The sequence below is a fragment of the Phoenix dactylifera genome, chromosome 13 (assembly GCF_051530095.1).
Source record: "Phoenix dactylifera cultivar Ajwa chromosome 13, Ajwa_hap1_PhDact_Kaust_v1.1, whole genome shotgun sequence".
In the NCBI taxonomy this organism is placed as follows: Eukaryota; Viridiplantae; Streptophyta; class Magnoliopsida; order Arecales; family Arecaceae; genus Phoenix; species Phoenix dactylifera.
The window spans coordinates 23,217,465-23,236,011 of NC_143202.1; the positions used below are offsets into that span (position 1 = coordinate 23,217,465).

The 18,547-nt window shown below is 38.2% G+C and overlaps 2 protein-coding genes and 1 pseudogene across 3 annotated transcripts; 1 reads left to right on the top strand and 2 right to left on the bottom strand.

The window, feature by feature from the left end:
* Positions 1-1,818: 1,818 nt before the first annotated feature.
* Positions 1,819-5,638, bottom strand: LOC113462820 (uncharacterized). Its single transcript, XM_089926996.1, has 5 exons — positions 4,899-5,638; positions 3,499-3,680; positions 2,552-2,733; positions 2,224-2,442; positions 1,819-2,107 (listed from the first exon to the last, which is right to left on the bottom strand). The coding sequence occupies exons 3-5, from the start codon at positions 2,567-2,569 to the stop codon at positions 1,946-1,948; spliced, it is 399 nt and encodes a 132-aa protein (XP_089783122.1). The 5' UTR covers positions 2,570-2,733; positions 3,499-3,680; positions 4,899-5,638; the 3' UTR covers positions 1,819-1,945.
* A 2,418-nt stretch (positions 5,639-8,056) lies between these two features.
* Positions 8,057-11,060, top strand: LOC103708597 (pentatricopeptide repeat-containing protein At2g22410, mitochondrial pseudogene; annotated as a pseudogene). Its single transcript, XR_015972752.2, has one exon. The product of XR_015972752.2 is annotated as a pentatricopeptide repeat-containing protein At2g22410, mitochondrial pseudogene (transcript).
* Positions 11,061-11,179: 119 nt separating this feature from the next.
* Positions 11,180-13,756, bottom strand: LOC148700274 (uncharacterized). Its single transcript, XM_089926906.1, has 2 exons — positions 13,059-13,756; positions 11,180-12,615 (listed from the first exon to the last, which is right to left on the bottom strand). The coding sequence occupies exons 1-2, from the start codon at positions 13,287-13,289 to the stop codon at positions 12,259-12,261; spliced, it is 588 nt and encodes a 195-aa protein (XP_089783032.1). The 5' UTR covers positions 13,290-13,756; the 3' UTR covers positions 11,180-12,258.
* Positions 13,757-18,547: the final 4,791 nt, after the last annotated feature.

Consider the following 18,547-nt stretch of genomic DNA (forward strand, 5'->3'; position numbering starts at 1 on the left):
ATATGAAAGATGTGATTCTGACTCACCTCCACCAAAATTTCGAAGGATTTCAGATATTTACCGATCTGTTGATTTTGCATGTTTTATGTTTGAGCCTACTTGTTTTGAAGATGCAGTACAGAAAACAGAATGGGTTCAGGCTATGAAAGAAGAAATGCAAGCCATTGAAAAAAATAAGACGTGGAAGCTAGTTGATCTACCCCCAGAAAAAGAAGCAATTGGACTCAAGTGGATCTACAAGTCCAAGTTCAATGCTGATGGTACACTGCAAAAGCATAAAGCTCGGTTAGTTGCCAAAGGTTATGCTCAGATTCCAGGTATTGATTTCTCAGAAATTTTTTCTCCTGTTGCTAGAATTGATACTATCAGAACAGTTTTAGCCCTGGCAGCTCAGAAAAAATGGCAGGTTTTTCAATTTGATGTGAAATCCGCTTTTCTTAATGGAAAATTGCAAGAGGAGGTATATGTAAAACAACCTCAAGGATTTGAAGTAAAAGACCAAGAAGAAAAAGTTTACAAATTGGAGAAAGCTTTGTATGGACTGAAACAAGCTCCAAGGGCTTGGTACAGTAGAATTAATAACTATTTTCTTCAACACAATTTTCAAAAAAGTGCAAGTGAGCCCACTCTATATATAAAGACCCAAGGTATGGAAATTATCATTGTTTGTCTATATGTGGATGATATGATTTATACCGGAAATTCTATGAGTTTGCTTAAAGAGTTTAAAAAATGCATGATGTCAGAATTTGAAATGACAGATTTGGGACTTTTGCATTATTTTTTAGGGATGGAAATTATTCAAGATTCTAATGGAATTTTTCTGTGTCAAGAAAAATATGCCAAAGATTTATTGAAAAGATTTCATATGTCTGCTTGTAAGCCGGTAAACATTCCGATGAATTCCAATGATAAGCTTGTTTTAGATGATGGTGTTGAAAAAACAGATGAAAAGCAATACAGAAGTTTAATTGGAGGATTAATTTATCTGACTCATTCTAGGCCAGATATTATGTTTTCAGTTAGTCTGTTGTCCAGATTCATGCACAATCCAAGCAAGCATCACTATGGAGCAGCAAAAAGAGTTCTTAGATATATCAAAGGGACTCTTAGTTATGGTATTCGCTATGGACAGGTGGATGTTTTTAAATTATATTCTTATACTGATAGTGATTGGGCTGGTTGTGCTGATAGCAGGAAAAGCACTTCTGGATTTGTGCACAGTCTTGGCTCTGGAGTAATATCTTGGGCGACAAAGAAGCAGGAATCTGTTACTCTTTCAAGTTCAGAAGCAGAATACATAGCAGCTACAAGTGCAGCATGTCAAACAATTTGGCTTCGGCGAATTCTAGCAGATCTCCAAGAAAGGCAAGATGGAGCAACCCAAATCTACTGCGACAACAAATCCACCATTGCAATGACAAAAAATCCTGTGTTCCATGGTCGCACCAAGCATATCGAAGTTCGGCACCATTTCATCCGAGAGCTGGTGGACAAAGGAGAAATTCAAATGGAGTACTGCAGCACCAATGATCAATTGGCAGATATTTTCACTAAAGCTCTGGGAAAAAATTTTTTTTGCAACTTTCGAAGACAACTTGGAGTTTCACTAATTTAAATTAAGGGGGTGTGATAAAAAGTAGGGTGTAATTTAAATTTCAAATCCAAGCTGTTACCGGATCTTTTGCTTGAACGGGTAGATAGTTGCGTAGTTACAATCTTTGGCAGAAACTTCTGCCGTGATTTCATCCTTCTAGTTATTTTTTTAAAAGCCTTGTAGACCTTTTTTTTTTCAAGATAAATAGAGGAGGTGACTACAGTCTTAGGGGGCTGAGTACCTTCGAGAGAAAAGTATTGCCATCATTCGTCTCTCTTCTCTTACTCTGTTTCTTCTCTTCCTCTGTCAATCCAAGGTGCTGTGAATCCATTTCTAACACTCCCTTCACTAATGATGGTATACATCAGGAGGACAAATACAAGCAACCTCCTCCTCTGTCATACCCTCACGCTTCCAGACGGCTTTCAACTTCGACTTATATTCTTTCCATTTGTTGTTGAGGGACTTTAGCACCCAATCATGGCTCTCCAGAGGAAGCACAAACTTTTTCTACACCAAAGTAAAGAATGTTATAACAATATTAAAACGAAAAATTAAAATTGTAATAGTAAGCAAATTAACATATAGTAGGTATCAAATTAACAATATTAAATTTAATTCTTTACCTGTACAACTTTAAGAAGCTCAACTTTATAAGAAGGAAGCATATCATTCCACTTATGATAGTTGAGCGAACACAACTGACCCCTACGCGCAACCGATCCTAAAAAACTTGACAAAAGGCTTCCAACCTTCTTGATGGGTTGTCCTAGTTCGTTGCATCCGACGACTATCTTCTCATCCTCACGAAGCTGCCACACATCCCATGTCATCTTCACTCTTCCCTGTTCATATATAAAAAATAATAAAATATCTATTAAAACATTGGAGGTAAATTAATTAAAATAATTAGATTGTAACAGAACTTAATATATGCACTTTAAATCAAATTACCCTGGATATGCAAGTCATCCATAACCTCCTAGCCTGAATCGTGCTGAGACTAGAACTCACGCTGAGATTCGGACTCGTACTGCTGGGCTGCTAAGATTGCATGGACTGAGAAGAAGAAGATCCCACCTGAGACTGCTGGAACTCCACATCTCTGAATCGTTTTTCTCGAGGCATTTTGTTACCTAGTATGCATGAAAATGAATCAATATCAGTTAAATAATAATTAAATTCTAAATGAATTAGTAATAAAAAATACATCATTCAATGTATACATCGTAAATTTTTCTTACCATTACGAAACTATACTCTCTCATTGTCCATCAGTTGGCACATACAATATTAAAAGGTATACACTGAGTATAAGTTTCATTAGATTTCTCAAAAGCAAATTTAATAAAATTCTGAACTCCATTCAAATATTCGTCACTGGATCTCGGCTTATTCATCTAACTTTTATCCATTCTATTGAAATACTGCTTGAACTGCAAATTATCTAAAAAAGATATGGTGGCAATGTCACAATCCGGAGTTGAACCCAGGAACCTAGAATAAAATATATAAAGAACAAAAGTAGGAGAGATTGACTTGGTATGCTGTCAATGATACTGTCAAAGATTATAAATAGAAGTGATGTATTATACTTGCAAATAAAATTCAGCGTAGATCTTGAAGAGGTGGACTGTTGCCTGTCAAGATGTTTCTACAATGGCTGATTGCTCTTTTACACCTTTGGGGATCTATTACCTCCATTTAGTTTGTTTTGTTTCTGATTTAACTCAAAAGCATTTGATGCTTTTATCGATCTAACACACCAGTACTCCCAGTCATGATACTGATGTAGAACAAATAATGCAAAATGAGAACAGATCAAGCAATCTTGCATGAGTTTATCTCGATATTTTAGCATTGGACTTGAACAATAAATCAGGAGGGGAAAGAAAATTTACCAACCACCATAAACGTGATGCAAGTAGAGGCACTTTGTGCAGAGATGAGAAGAATCAGAACGCAATCTTTCCCCCCAGAGATTTCTAGATCTGTAGCAACTTTTAAACAACAGAATCTTTGATGATTTTTACTGGTAAGAACACGCTCGGTTGAATAATGTCAGATAGCTTGAAGCACAGCCCTGAACAGCCAAAAAAAAAAGGAAATTGGCAAACTTTAAATAAGAGACGTAAAGCTCATTCAAAAGAGCACGTCTTAGAGCAAGAAGACACAAGCTAATACTACTTCGCTGACAATATGCATGAATGAGCCACAAAATTATGCAACTAAGCAACTAAAGATGTCAATGGACAGACCTGAGAGCCTGATGTTATATTCATTCAGGCTGCATGATCAGTTCAGGTCTATTCAAAATTTTTCAATGCTCTGCGCCAATAGAGGCTTCGCAGATGCATTGTTTATTTGTCCACTGAAAAAATCTGAAGTAAATTTAGGTGTAAAATTAAGGAGATGAATGATAAATCTAGCAATCAAAGTGTAGAATTTCTGACAAATCTCCTCGTTGTACACTTTGCAATTCAAATGAGTTATTCATGGATATGCAAATTATAGCAGATATGCCAGAAGACAAGCTGGGCAATCCATATACTATAATGCAAATTGTAAGATCCATCATCTCCAAACAAAGTGTAACAGAATCATGAAACGACACTATTTTGCAGATGCCTCCCAATCCATGGACATTCAAATTCATATCAAAAATCACTATCAATAGTTTTGAAGAATTAGCCAAGGACTCCATTAAGCAAACTGCTGGGCTCAATTCATTTAGATGAAATCCAATTAATGCCTACAAACCCTTAAATTTTTTCATAGTCGACAGATTTCAGCTCAGTTTCAGCTTCCACCGACCAAATCCGTAAGACAAGCAAATTTTATAAATCAAGACCGATTCAGAACAACATCCAGCTAATTAGAGCAAACTAAAAGACGCTCCTTCTCAAAATATATCAGGAAAGAAGCACCCAAGAGTTCAAAAAAAAAAAAAAAGTCATTTACATTCGCAAACACACGAATAGGAAAGGAAAAGGATATATAAATAAAGAGAATACATCAATGTTTCAAAAGGAAAAAAAAAAGTCCAAGCGCAATCTGATGTGATGTCCAGAGAGCAGTCGACAGCGGATTTCGAACGAACCTGGGCGGATTGGAGAGATCGAGGGCAGGGTCGGAAATATGTTGAGGGATCCGATTAATGATCCCTCGAGAGAAACAAGTTTATAAATTCATGAAACAAGAGAAACTAGAACAAAATCCCTAAACAATCCAATTATAAAAATAAAAGAAAATCCAAAATATTTAGAATTTAAAGATCAAGCAAGAGAATAATATCCCAAACCTGGCCTTATCCTTGTCTTTGCCGGCTCCAAACTTCAAATGCCGTGTGAGTGCTCTGCAGTGGAGGAGGAAGTTGTCCACGGAGAGGAGGCCAACTGAGAGGGGGAGGAGGAAAAGGAGATGCAGCGGAGGAACGCGATTTAGGGTCGCTCGGCGGAGGAGAATGGCTGAGATCGGTAAAAAAAGCTGAGGAGGGAGGGAGTCGGTTGGCGTGAGCTAGGGATTTAGGGCTGTGGAGGGAGACGGTCGATCGGGTTTTGCGGTGAGAGGAATGAAGTTAGACAACGCTTATAAGCGTCATCGTATTTCTTCGTTATGCGGACGCTTATAAACGTTGGTGATTAAATATTCCAACACTTATAAGCGTCGGTAATGGACCCCAGATGTCGACACTAAAAAAAAGCGTCAGCGGAACCTTTTTTACTAACGCTTTTAGAAACGTCGGCGGTTACTGTCGCAACAAAAAAAATTGCCGACGCTTTTATCTAGCAACAGCAATATAGAGTCGACAAAAACTTCTTTGTTGTAGTGTTATATGACAACCATTGATAGCTAAATTATGGCTATTGTAGGCATCTTAATTATGCATGTATACAATGTAAAAAATGGGCCCCAAGAACCTGTTATAATGATAATAATAACATTATAGCATATGTCATTTAAAACCTTCTGTTAATGTTTCCTTCAGGTTTCTTTTTTATTCTCTTTCAATTGGGCTCTTAGCCCAATCTTCCACCTGGATGCTGGAGACCTCGGAGTTAGTAAACCTTCAGTGTCTAAAATGTATATGAATGGATCCTTGAGCAATATTATCTAAATTCTGGTCCTAGTTGTCTAAAATGTTGACTCTAAAATATACAAAACCACAAATCTGCTTCTTTAATGTGTTTGCGTGTGTGTTTCTGCAGGGATTCTAACGATCGGAATAGAGGATTGTATATATATTTGGTGGTTTCGGGTGGCCTCCTGAGTGCCTGGTCCCTTCCCGGGATACTGAGTGCTAAAGTTCCCCTTAAATAATTCCTAGTGGGGAATTTTTAAATTGTGACAACTTCATGGTTAACATAGAAGTGTCAAACAAGCCAACTGAACGTGAACAGCTCGTCTTCAGCTTGAGATTTTGACTTGAATTTGACTCGGACGAAGTTGAAACTTATAAACTTGGGTGATATCTTTTCGGATCCACACCTAAATCTGAGTAATGTCTAAAGGAGTTCAATCCCTTCAACAAGATATCTGTTTGGATGGAAACTGAGCCAGTGATATCGAAAGTCTTTTGGGCTGTCTTAATTTAATTTCCTGCAGTAGTGAAGATCAGGGATCCTTTTATGGAATCTGCAGCAAGCTTGTGAATTGACTTGGTAGCTTATTTTCTTCATGAAAAGACGAAGAGTGGTAGTTTATTTCCTGAAAATTTGCTTAATTTATAGAATAATTCATGATGTAAATAAAGTTATGGCTCGATTTTATCACAAAAGGAACAGGAACTAATTCATAAATGGATAGCCTTAGCCTCAACCTTTCCTAGATATGAAAGCTACTATCCCTATTGCTAATCCAAGGGAAGGGGAGTGATGGCAGCATTCTCAAGTCCATTAGGCTATGCATTTGGGGGTGAATCGTTTGAATATGCTAATGGATACATTGCGAGGCTCAAAAGTGTGACAGTAGCTCAAAATTCATGTCATACTAGATATGTGTGAATCGTCCGTCGTAGCAAAAAAAAAAAAAAAAAAGTTTAGCCTTTTGGTGTGTATGCCCAGTAGCCCATTGGACCTGGTCAAGAGAGATCATTGGTTGTGAAACCGATGGCTAGGCCACGGGGGACCAACCTCCAAGTCATATAATACCAGGAACATGTTAGTTATGTTTTTGATGCTCTCAACTCATTCAAAATGTTTATTGCTCTCCATATTTTGCATTACGAGCATAAATTCCTAAGGGCTTGTTTGGTTCGCAGAAAGTATTTTTCCTCATAATAATATGAATCATGGAAAGTAGATTCCTGAGAAGAGGATGCCTAGAAAAGTATTTTTGACATGTTTGGTTGATAATAGAAAAATGACAGATTTACAAAGTGCTTATGTTTGGTTGACCATCCACTTTTCTGTAAAAGTTATGTGTAATTCCTATTGTACCCTTAATAAAAATTAGGTCTTTAATTCCTCTTTAATGCTGAAGGGTTTTTTTAGGAAAAAATAAAAATAGAGTGATTTTTGGCTCATGGAAAAATAATTTTTTCATATTTTTCATGGGAAAGACTTTTCCATGAAACGTGGGAATCATATTCCTATGGGAATACAACTTTTCTGTCTCTTTCCTTTGAAAACTCCAATCAAACAAGAGGCATCTCATTACTTTTCTATTGACCGCAATTTCCTCTCTTCTTTTTCCGCGAACCAAACGAGCCCTAAAGAAACAGGATTCAGAAGAGATTGAGGTAGCCACTCCATGCGAATCCTGTCAGTGGGAAGGCTCAAAGAAGATTATTAATTTGATCACAATATTATGATAGTTGAGATTCTATGCAATATAAATTATGCCTATAAAAGTTTTATCCTCAAAGTATCTCAATTAAGATTTGCAAAATCTCAATTTAACCTTTAATCATAACAATGTGAGCTAAATAGCAACTCCATTGCCGGATCCCAGCAGTTCAAAAAAAAAAAAATTGAACTTCTTCAAAAAAAATTTCACATTTGTCGTGTCATCAACTTTGGCATAAGGTTGTAGTATGGCTAGATAATGACACTTATTTGAAGATAGGTTATTAGTATCGGGCATGCACAAAACATTTAACTTATAATTCCACAACTATTCTCAACTTATTTATAATTCCACAACTATTCTCAACTAATTCACTAGAACTAATAACTACAAATCGAATAATACTCTATATTTCGTTAATTAATGCTGTTCATTTTTGCTTTTCTTTATTTTTCTTTTTTCTATCTTGATTACTTTTACATGAATAAATATATAAAAAATCAATATTTTTGTCTTTATTATTTTTACTAGTATTCTTTTTATTTTTAGTTGTTCCAATCCATTCCAAACTCTTGGCAATTCTTCTTTTTTTTTTCCACCAAAGATCTAAATCGCTCTGAATGGACGGACAAGATGAACGGATCCACCGATGCTACCATTTTAAAGCTTGCAGCATGACCAACGGCTACCTTATCCTGCCGCCTTATTCCAGGCTTATTCCAAATTCTAGCTACCATGAGAACACCTTCCTCTCACCGATGCCACCTCCCCTCCTCCCACGCCTCCCCACCTCTCCACTCAAAGCCCGCTTTCTCCCCCGAATCCTCCTCGAATTCTTCTCTTCTTCAGCAAAACCGGAGTGGAATTCAAACCACAAGCTCATCATCACCCACCCGGTCTTATCCATCATGGAATCCTGTAATTCCATGGCTGAATTGAAACAAATCCAAGCCCACATGACCCGGACCGGGCTCCTTGCCCACCGCTTCCCCGCCAGCCGCGTCCTGGCCTTCTGCGTCCTCTCCGACTACGGCGACCTCAACCACGCCCGCCTAGTCTTCGCGCAAATCCCCGACCCCAATACCTATATCTGGAACACCATGATCAGGGGATACACAAAAGCACAACTTCCCCGTTCGAGCCTCTTCTTGTTCTGTCAAATGATCCGCGCACACGTCGTGATGGATAGCCGGACATTAGTTTTTGTACTCAAGGCTTGCGAGCAGTTCTCGGAAGTATTTTTGGGTGAGGAAATCCACTGCATGATTTTTAAGCTTGGGTTCGATTCGGATTTGCTAGTGCAGAATGGTTTGACGCACTTCTATGTGAAAAATGGGCTGTTGGAGTCTGCAAGGAAAGTGTTCGATGAACTGTGTCAACGAGATGTGGTTTCTTGGACGACGATGATTGATGGATACTCGCAGAAAGGCCTGCCTGATGAGGCACTGAGGCTCTTCTACCGAATGTTATTGATGAGTATCCAACCGAATGAGGTCACTATGATCACTGTGCTTTCAGCCATCTCTCAATTGGGTCATCTGAGATTGGGAAAATTGGTGCATGAGTACATACGGAAAAGCGACTTGAATGTCACGATTAATTTGATGAATGCATTGGTGGATATGTATGGGAAATGTGACTGTGTAGATTCTGCAAGGGAGGTTTTTGATAGCATGGGAATCAAGGACGTTTTCTCGTGGACTAGCATGGTCAATGCATATGCTAAATGCGGTGATTTACAACTCGCAAGGAAGTTTTTTGATAGTATGCCAGAAAGGAATGCTGTATCTTGGAGTAGTATGATTGCAGCATATGCCCAATCAAATCATGCTAAAGAAGCACTAGACTTGTTCCATGAGATGATTGCGATGCGTGTAAAACCTATAGATGCCACTCTAGTGAGTGTGCTTTCAGCATGTGCTCAATCCGGTTGCTTGGATCTTGGTAGATGGATATATGACCATTTCATTAATGGAAAAATAATCAAACTCCGCATGAATCTGGCAAATGCATTCATAGACATGTATGCCAAATGCGGAGATATTAAGGCCGCAGCTAGGTTGTTTAATGAGATGCCAGAGAGGGACATAGTATCTTGGAATGCTATGATCATGGCATATGCAGTTCATGGTTATGGCAAAGAGGCCCTAATCCTTTTTGAGCATTTGAAGAGTAAGGGGATGGTCCCTGATGATATCACGTTTGTAGGAGTTTTATCTGCATGTAGTCATGCTGGCTTAGTTGTGGAAGGCCAAAGGCATTTTAAAGACATGAAATCCATCTTCGGTCTTGAACCCAAGTCGGTACATTATGCATGCCAGATAGACCTGCTTGGTAAAGTTGGGCTCCTGGAAGATGCCTATGAGTTGGCAAGGAGCACGCCCATGGAACCAGATGAAGCAGGGTGGGGTGCTCTTCTTAATGCATGCCGCATGCATGGTAATGTAGAATTGGGAAAGTATGCAGGGGATAAATTATTAGGTTTGGATCCTGGAGATAGTGGTATCTATGTGCTCCTATCAAGTATGTATGCTACCAGAAACAAATGGGATGATGTGAAGAAGGTGAGGAGGATGATGAGAGACAGGGGAGTTAAGAAGACTCCTGGCTGCAGCTCAATAGAGGTGGATGGGAAGTTCCATGAGTTCTTTGTCGCAGACATATCACATGTTCGGTCAAAAGACATATATCTGACTTTGGATAACATATACTTGCAATTAAGGATAGAAGGCTATGTTCCAAAGTCTTGAACTCTTATAGGAGATTGGTGATGATGTTTCTACAAACATCAAGATAAGCACTTCATGGAAATTGGCAGGAATCATGCACAACCTCAACTAGGAAAGGGTATCGGGTACATAGAACAGCCGAATAAACCTTCTAGCTCAATTGAAGGTGAGAAGATCCCTGGTCTTGTGGGTGCAGACTACAAAATGCTCTGTTTATAAAGTAACGTGGTTTTAGATGTGCATGATGGTCAAATGCGAAGTTTTTGATCAGGAACTGAAATTTCTGTGTTACAGTCATTTTATGGAAGGTCCATATTGATCATGCCTAAATTGGTTTTCGTGGAGAGGTGCCTCCTTTTTGAGAAATTACATGGAGAGATGTATCAAGATGAAACGTCATCAATGCCTTATTATTGAACTTAGTTATTCTCAATGTGATCTGTGGACAGTGTTTTGTGGTTGGTATCAGAAATCTACACCCTGCTTTAATCAGAGATGTGCATCAATGGTTGCTCTTGTTGGATTACACACGGCCTCTCACTATTTCTGGCTTTTTTGATGTGGTCCCGAAGAAGCTTGTTTTTGTGGACTTAGGAACAGTTCTCGATCTAAATGTACCTGGTTCTTCTGCAGTGAAACATGTGAACCATATTCCAGAAGGTACTGCTTCATAACTTCTACTGCTTACAATTGAAGAGAACACCAATGGATCTACAACCACAAGCCATGCAAGGAATAATGATGTGGATGAATGACCTTATCATTCCTAGTTGTTCAACTGTTGAGGACAGCAAATTTAGCTAGGATATTGCTGAATTAAATCCATAGAAAGCCAATCTTTCGTGAGATTCTTTCAAATAATTGTATTAAATAAGGTATCTTGATATTCCTGTACTCCTGAATATCAAAAGGAATATTTGCAATCTAAATCCTGCCATTCAGTTGTCTACAGCTGTTCGTTTATATCCGGGCAATCTAAATTTCATTCTTGTTCTGTGCTTAAATTCAACAGGGTCATTCCACCTGGTATCACGTCCTAAATAGTTCAGATATATTTTTTGTAAGAACTTATTTGCAATTCGCATAGATTTGTTGGAATCTCTCTTCTGGGCTCTATTGGAACAAATGCTTGAAAAATATTACCTATTGGTGGGGTAATTTCGGACTTGAACAACCAATATTACTTGCAATCGCTAATGCTCAGCAGGTTAAGACTCTTCATGATCCATGGATGATAAAAGTCAGTAGAATTGGCTTAGCAAAACTATTAGATCAATGTGTCATCCACAAGTATTTGGATTTGCTTTTGCAACCAAATGATGCTGAATTAATAGAGAATTGTGTGTTCTGCTAGAGGCATGGGAAATCTTTATTGAACAAAATTTCTGCAGACAGTCCAACAATTCCCATATTCTAAGATTGATGTCACCAACTGTGTTGACCCTCTAACCAAAGATATGGCCCAGTAGACACAAGTACCAGTACTAGTCATAGCTAGTGACTTGCATCAACACTCCAATCCAAAAGTTAGCACATGAAGACACCATGCAGACCACAATCTTCTTATTGTGGCCCCCTCTTTTTGGAGGATGGTCCAGATTTGTGGCCTTAACTTATCAGACAATTAAGTAATCCATTTTATGGGGAAATGCATTGGCATCAGCCTAGGGAGGTGTTCCAAAATGATGTGGATGCATATCCCACTCCCCAATTCTTAGCAGAGAGTGCCAGTTTTTTGGGGGCACAGATTTTTAACTCCTGCAGTCAGTCTAGCTCCATATGTAGTAGAAACAGGAGACAAGGGAATGGAATGTGTTACACTGGAGATGGCATTCGCACCCCCTTCATCCACTAGCCCAAACTACCATTCAAGCAGTGCATTTTGGAACAAAGAGAGACCGAGCTTTTAATGTGCATGCAGGACTGTCCATTGCCACTTCTTTTTTTTCCATCTCCCTCATTGATACCTTGTAACAACCATCATCAAGTCCTTAGCTTGAAAGTTTATATCCACATCTGTCCCACTAGCTCTATCATATTATTAATACACCTTCTTTTACACTGAACCTGATCTTATTATCGGGGTCCCTAAACACTACTTGAGTCCCTACTTGGGTTCTCCACATTGATATATATGGGTGCTAGCTAGTGGAGGAGGCTTAGGGTTTCCAAAGGCTTCGCAGCCTCCATCTTGCGAGGAGATGATTGGTGTGCTGTCGGCAGCCATGCATGCACGTACTTGCAATTCGGGCATGATGGAGATGACCTGCAGATCATGACGAGGAGATGGCAGTTTATGCACACAACCGCAACCATGTTGCCACTTGAATTGTTGTGCTTCTTTGGTTCCTCTGGAGCTGTGGTGCTAGCCTCCTCTTCTGAGCTTGGGAGGGTCGAGATGTTGAGCTCCAAGTCTAGCTTTTGCTCCTTGGGTCTGATCCAGCTCTTCTTCAATGTTTTCCTATTCAAGTAGTACATCCTTCCAGACTGCCGCAGGATAATTCAGACAGGTTATAGAGATCATTTGATAGGGACGAAACCAATCATAACAACATGTTGACATCGTTTTATAGAGATTATCATTTCGAGATCATCAGAGTCTATCTGTTAAGGATAATGTCATGATGACATCGTGGTTAACTTATATAACCATTCAGAGAGAGAGAGAGAGAGAGAGAGAGAGAGAGAGAAAGGAGAGAGATCACGACAACATCATGAAGCATCATTCTGATGCTAAGGATAAGAACGAGGTGGGTCATACTATATGAAAATAGTGTAATTATATAAGTATCTTACTGGAAGTATATGTATATGTTCCTAAAAAGAATGTGCGCGCGAGTTGTGTGAGTGAGTGAGATACATACATACATACATATATATATATATATATATATATATATATATACACATATATATATATATATATATGGAGAGAGAGAGAGAGAGGGAGAGAGAGGGGGGGGGGGAGGGATGCTCGCCTTTAGGTCTAGGCACTGCTCCCAATCAAAGGGCAAGGGGTCATTAAGCTGAAGTTCGATGCTAGTTTGTGTCATGGGCTCATCCCATGCATGCTTTCGCTTCCTCCGAGAGTTAGTATCTGATTCCGAAGACGAGCTTTTCGCACTCTTGACAAAGGTAGATAAAGACGGGCCTAGAGATAGCTCTATTTGATCCATCACCTTCAAAGTTTGCTCCCTGCCCACCTTCTCCTTGCTTTCTCCTACGGAGAACTCCTTGTGCTGTATCAACTCCTTGATCTTTCTTCACAAAAAGAGCAATTTACACAGAGAGAGAAGAAGAGGCATGCGAACGAAGAAGATAAGAGAACTGCAGGGAGCGCTTGGCTTGTGGTGTGAAACGGGGAGTTCTCTCTCCCTTTTGAATGATGGGGTCATGCAGGAGGGGGCATGGATACTAAAGAGGGTTCTTAAATGGGCTCCATCCAACCCCATTAAAAGGAGGGCAGGCTAGCATTAAAAGTGACGAGTAGAGTGACCTTAAATGCCTCAAATCTCTCCTCCTCCACACCATTTAAAACCTCCCTCCACGGTTGGAGTATTCTCGTCACAATGCGCCCATGAACCACCCAAATCGTTTTACCAAAAAGAGACCCACCCAATCGGATTCTTTGCTAACCCCACGCCGGGGCACTTAATTACATCCCCCCCACCCCCTTTTTATGCTCTCATTATCTCTCACTCCACTAGCTTAATTTGTTGCATTCAAGTATCACCAAAGAAACATTGGTGATTGAAGCTAATATGGGAATTAAATGGGATGTCTTGTTATGAAACTATTTGATTGAGTAATTTTTTGGGCAGTTCCAAGCCTCAACAATTATCTACCACCATTCTATTCGTAGTTACATTTTAGAGATGATGTTGATCCATTGTCTTCCTACATCTAATTAAGAAACTATAATTGCCATTCTTTGTAGACATTAGCATGTGGTTTCAGTATTGGGAGAATAAAAACTACCACTTGGCATATTGTGTATCTTCTGCTTTGTTTTCTCTCTCCTACTGTGACTTAGGTGAATGAAAGATACAAAGTAGTTTTAACTTCATCAAGGGCTACATTCAAAAACATGTGCTCCAAAGATGATATGCAAGGTTAGTCAATTAAGTAGATAACTTTGCTTACGTACAATTAGCCATGGCAATTAGCCACTTGGCATATTATGATAACAATTCTTTGAACTTTGAACTATACTTGTTGCAATAGGTAAGGAGAATAACGAAATAAGAACAAAATAAAAATAAAAATAAAAACATGTACGATAATTATATGGTTTGGCCTGTCGACATACGTCCACGAATAGAGGCGGTGCAAAAGTTGCTATAGAAAACTAGAAATTGCATGGTACAAGATTTTCTCTCAAATCTTAGTCTTCGATACACCAGATCACCAAACACTCAATTGCTTTCTTCTTTTAGGATTACTATATATGTATAATATAGAGTAAGTCGATTTAAGCTCGAATTGATGTCTTTCAATATTTAGGTAAGCCCGAACTATGGAGGTTATGCTCTCTGCACTCCTAGGTAACTAATTGTGTGACCCAAAAAGAACAAGTATAACAGCTCTACTAGCAATTCGCTCATTGTGCTGCACTCCACCTGCAATTGGCTTGCTCCGCTTAGAGAAAAAAGTTCTTTTTTTTTTTTCGTGATTTGGATGAAAGAGAAAGTGACACATTGTCCAAACGTCTCTCGAAATTTCTCATGCACCATGTGACAATCTTCATCCATGTATATACGTACCTACACCATTAACTACCTCGAAATCATGAACTGCTTCTTGTGGGTGAGCATTCATGGCCATGCCCGAACCTTAATTCTCATAAAGAATCAAAGAAACTGATATATATGAGAGAGAGAGAGAGGTGGTGCCAATACTAATAACAACAGCTGCCTCATTACCAGCCTCCATGCAGTAAATTGGCCAAAACATTAGAGAGGGAATAAATATGGCGTGTTGCATGGGGCTGCTTCTCGCCAGTGCCAACCACAACAATAAATTGAGGCGCCTCTCTCTTTGGTTGTTGGGCATGAATCCATTTAATGTTTGATGTTATAGCTTTTGTTACTCCCTATCTCATTTTCTCAACTTACACCTGCTGATGTTTCCAAAATCCAGACTCTCTGCAAGCGGATCAAATCCTACGCCATATAGAATTAATTGGAACTGATCCCGGAATTTTTAAAAAAAAAAATGCCAGGGTCTCGGCTTAGCTGCCTTACGAGGTGGCATGACAGGATTGGTGCCTTACTAGTGATGGGTGCAGCTCCATAGACACAGGAGAAGGGGGCACTCATGACATCAAACAAAGATGAGTGTCTGCCATTTGTTGAGAGGTTGTAGTTTGATGTATATGTTTACCTAAACCCTATCTCCATGATTCACATCAACCATATTTTTTGGCACGCTCCGAACCAGAGTGTACTAGACACCGCATACCTGCAGGACGAACTATACAAGCATGCGAGGCTACTGATCATATAATCTCAAGCACTAATGATAATTCTTCGATTAATTTAAATCAATATCTAAATAAATCATCTCATAATCATTTAGAATCAATTATTCTAAAGTAACATAAGTCAAAATATAATAATTAATTATTATTACTCAATTCAAATAAAATATTTAAACTGAACTAAATAATTGTAAATTACACCAACTTCTTATCATCGAGCTAATGCACCCTATATATGTCTATGATTCACATCAACCTTGTGAATTACACTAATTTCATAACTTCGAGCATTACCTCAGATAGTATCACCTATTGCCTCTTGGATGAGACCCCTTATGCTCGATTCCAAGTGGTTTCAGCTCTCACACCGGCACCAAATACCTGGCTCGGTCTGCCTAGAAGACTAGTTTCTAGTCTAGATGGGTTGGGATGGGTTTAGGTTCGCATGGTGTTACAGCTCCTCTATGTCACCAAAAAAAGGAAAAAGAATTACACAAATTTCCCCAGGCCGCATGGAGATCACTCCTTGGCATTAGTCATTTGAAAATTAGGAAGGCTGGTAAAATCTCAATAATTTTTCTCTATAGAATAACTAAATTCTTTTGACATATTAGTCCACATCATGGATCCCCCGTCAACTTGATCCAAGCCAACCAAATCTAAGACCTAATATAGATCAAGTGTTGAATATGATTTATTTGAGATTGACCAGCCTTAGATATGACATATGAATATATGTAACACGACAATGTTTAATTCTCAATAGAACCAAAGTAAAATTTATGTTTCTAATGTTACAACTAATATACATATACATACATACATACACACACATATGCATATATATATATATATACACACACACACATATAAAGAGAGAGAGAAAGAGAGAGAGAGAGAGAGAGAGAGAGAGAGAGAGAGAGAGAGAGAGCTAGCTCGACTTGGCCACACACGAGTGAATTTGTACTCAAATTCGGTCAGGTCTAAATCGGAAGATAGAGATTCTATATCGATGATCCGAACTGTTGGATGTAATCTATTACCCTTATACTATTTACATATCAAAAATTATGTGATTTGGAGATCGTTAACCTATATATCAAGTGGTCAAAAAAAAATGCATTATTTTATGTTATTTAGAATGTCCAATTTTTGACACTTAATATAAAGGCTAGAAGTTTTTGAGTCTAATAATTTTTAATATGTAAATAGTAGAGAGAGTATATTATATCCAATAGCTCAGAGCATTGATGTGAGATGTTCATTGTCCGATTTAGATCTGATCAATTCTAAATAGAGATCTTGTTGAGTGTAACCAAGTCTAGTAGCACGCTCTCTCTCTCTTTATGTATATATATATAGACACACAATATTGTGTTGTAAACTTTTTGGGAATTTTTATGTTGTTAGAAAATTTTTGAATGCCATGTTAAAGAAAAAGAAGAAGCTCGGCAAATAGTACAGATTTTCAAATAAATAATCAAACATGTTATGAATAAGTATGGCATGTATTGCGTACATGCATTGGGAACAAAATCCAAACTGATCAGTGCTCGCAATTTGTATTTTTTCATAAATTAACTAAGACACGTTTCCAACGGACTAGTTTGAGTTCCATAGGAACCAAACAAACAAAAAAAATATCTTGTTGAATGAAAACATGGTATTCAAAGTCAAATTAATCGAATTTTAATCTAAATCAATATGAATTAGACTTGGCTGATGCCCAAGCTTAGATATGCCATGCCTATGTGTAGCTGTACTTTCACCAATTCCAATTAAGATGATAACCTAGCCAAGCTTTGAATGAGTTTGGAGCACTGCATATTGAAACATCTTTTTCTCCCCTTCTTTTTTCTTTTAATTAGGAGATCTACACCTTCGACCATATATCATCTCTCGAGGCTTGACCATCCAAGTGGCAAGGAGTGATACTATCCAAAGTAAACAAACACTAGCTCCATGGCTAGTATCAAAACAGCTTGAACCAGCATTTTCATGACCATATAGTCAAGTAGTTGGTGTGACTCAGCATTAACAACCCTAATCATAAAGCGTAATTTAAACTATATATGCTCGACGACACTGGATATCCACCTAGCCATGCATCTACATTGTGCCTTGACCAGGCCGACAATTGTGCTTCCGGTGCCACTTGCATCATAAAAATATTTTAGTCATGATTCTGCTTTTCACTTTTAATTATTAGGATCTCTTGAAAGATCAAAAATCAATTTTATTTTCATTTTAACAAAGATGGGTTACTTTCAATTACTCTTACAATATAGTCCATTTTGGTCGATTGTAATTGTACCAGAAAAACTTTACTAAACCATGCATGCCAAGCTATATTAGTTATGCACAATTGGCTAATTTAAACTTGTGCAACATGATAAAATATATATTCTAATAAATAATAAAATAACTAATAAAAACAAAGTTAGCCTTTGGAAAAAATAAAACAAAATATTTTTTTTACAAAATTTTCTAATTACTAATAAAAGTCAAAAAATTTGTTTCATATGTCATTTCCATCCCTTAACATGAAGCGGATTCCCGACTTCCGAGTGCAATCTCGACACCTTGCTGGCTCCGCCAACACTACGTTACGTCTAATGCGATGGAACATAAAATAAAGTACATGGCCTGTCCACAGGAGGACCCAGGTGCCTTCAATGCATCCCTAAGGAGAGGTCACACATACATGTCATGGTCAAACTATCATCACATATATCATGTAATAATTCAAGATCTTATCCAAAATAACTAGCTAAAAAATATTATTTAGATTTTTTGATTCTATATAAGTTCACAACATCTATCCTGCAAACAAATCCTTACATACTATTTCGTTTAAGTCCTAACACGGGCTAAAGATTCACAAATATCACAACCGTTGCCGAACCAGATCCGCTCTGATACTATTTATAATAATCGAGAATCTCACCTAAAATG

What these genes read in the sequence shown, in the direction of transcription:
- LOC148700274 (XM_089926906.1), bottom strand. Translation starts at nt 13,289, where the DNA reads ATGGATCAAATAGAGCTATCTCTAGGCCCGTCTTTATCTACCTTTGTC. An exon ending in CCCCCCCCCCTCTCTCTCCC is followed by an intron (nt 12,616 to 13,058) that starts TCTCTCTCTCTC and finishes TAACCTGTCTGA; the next exon opens with ATTATCCTGCGGCAGTCTGG.
- LOC113462820 (XM_089926996.1), bottom strand. An exon ending in AGCTTCTTAAAGTTGTACAG is followed by an intron (nt 2,108 to 2,223) that starts GTAAAGAATTAA and finishes ACTTTGGTGTAG; the next exon opens with AAAAAGTTTGTGCTTCCTCT.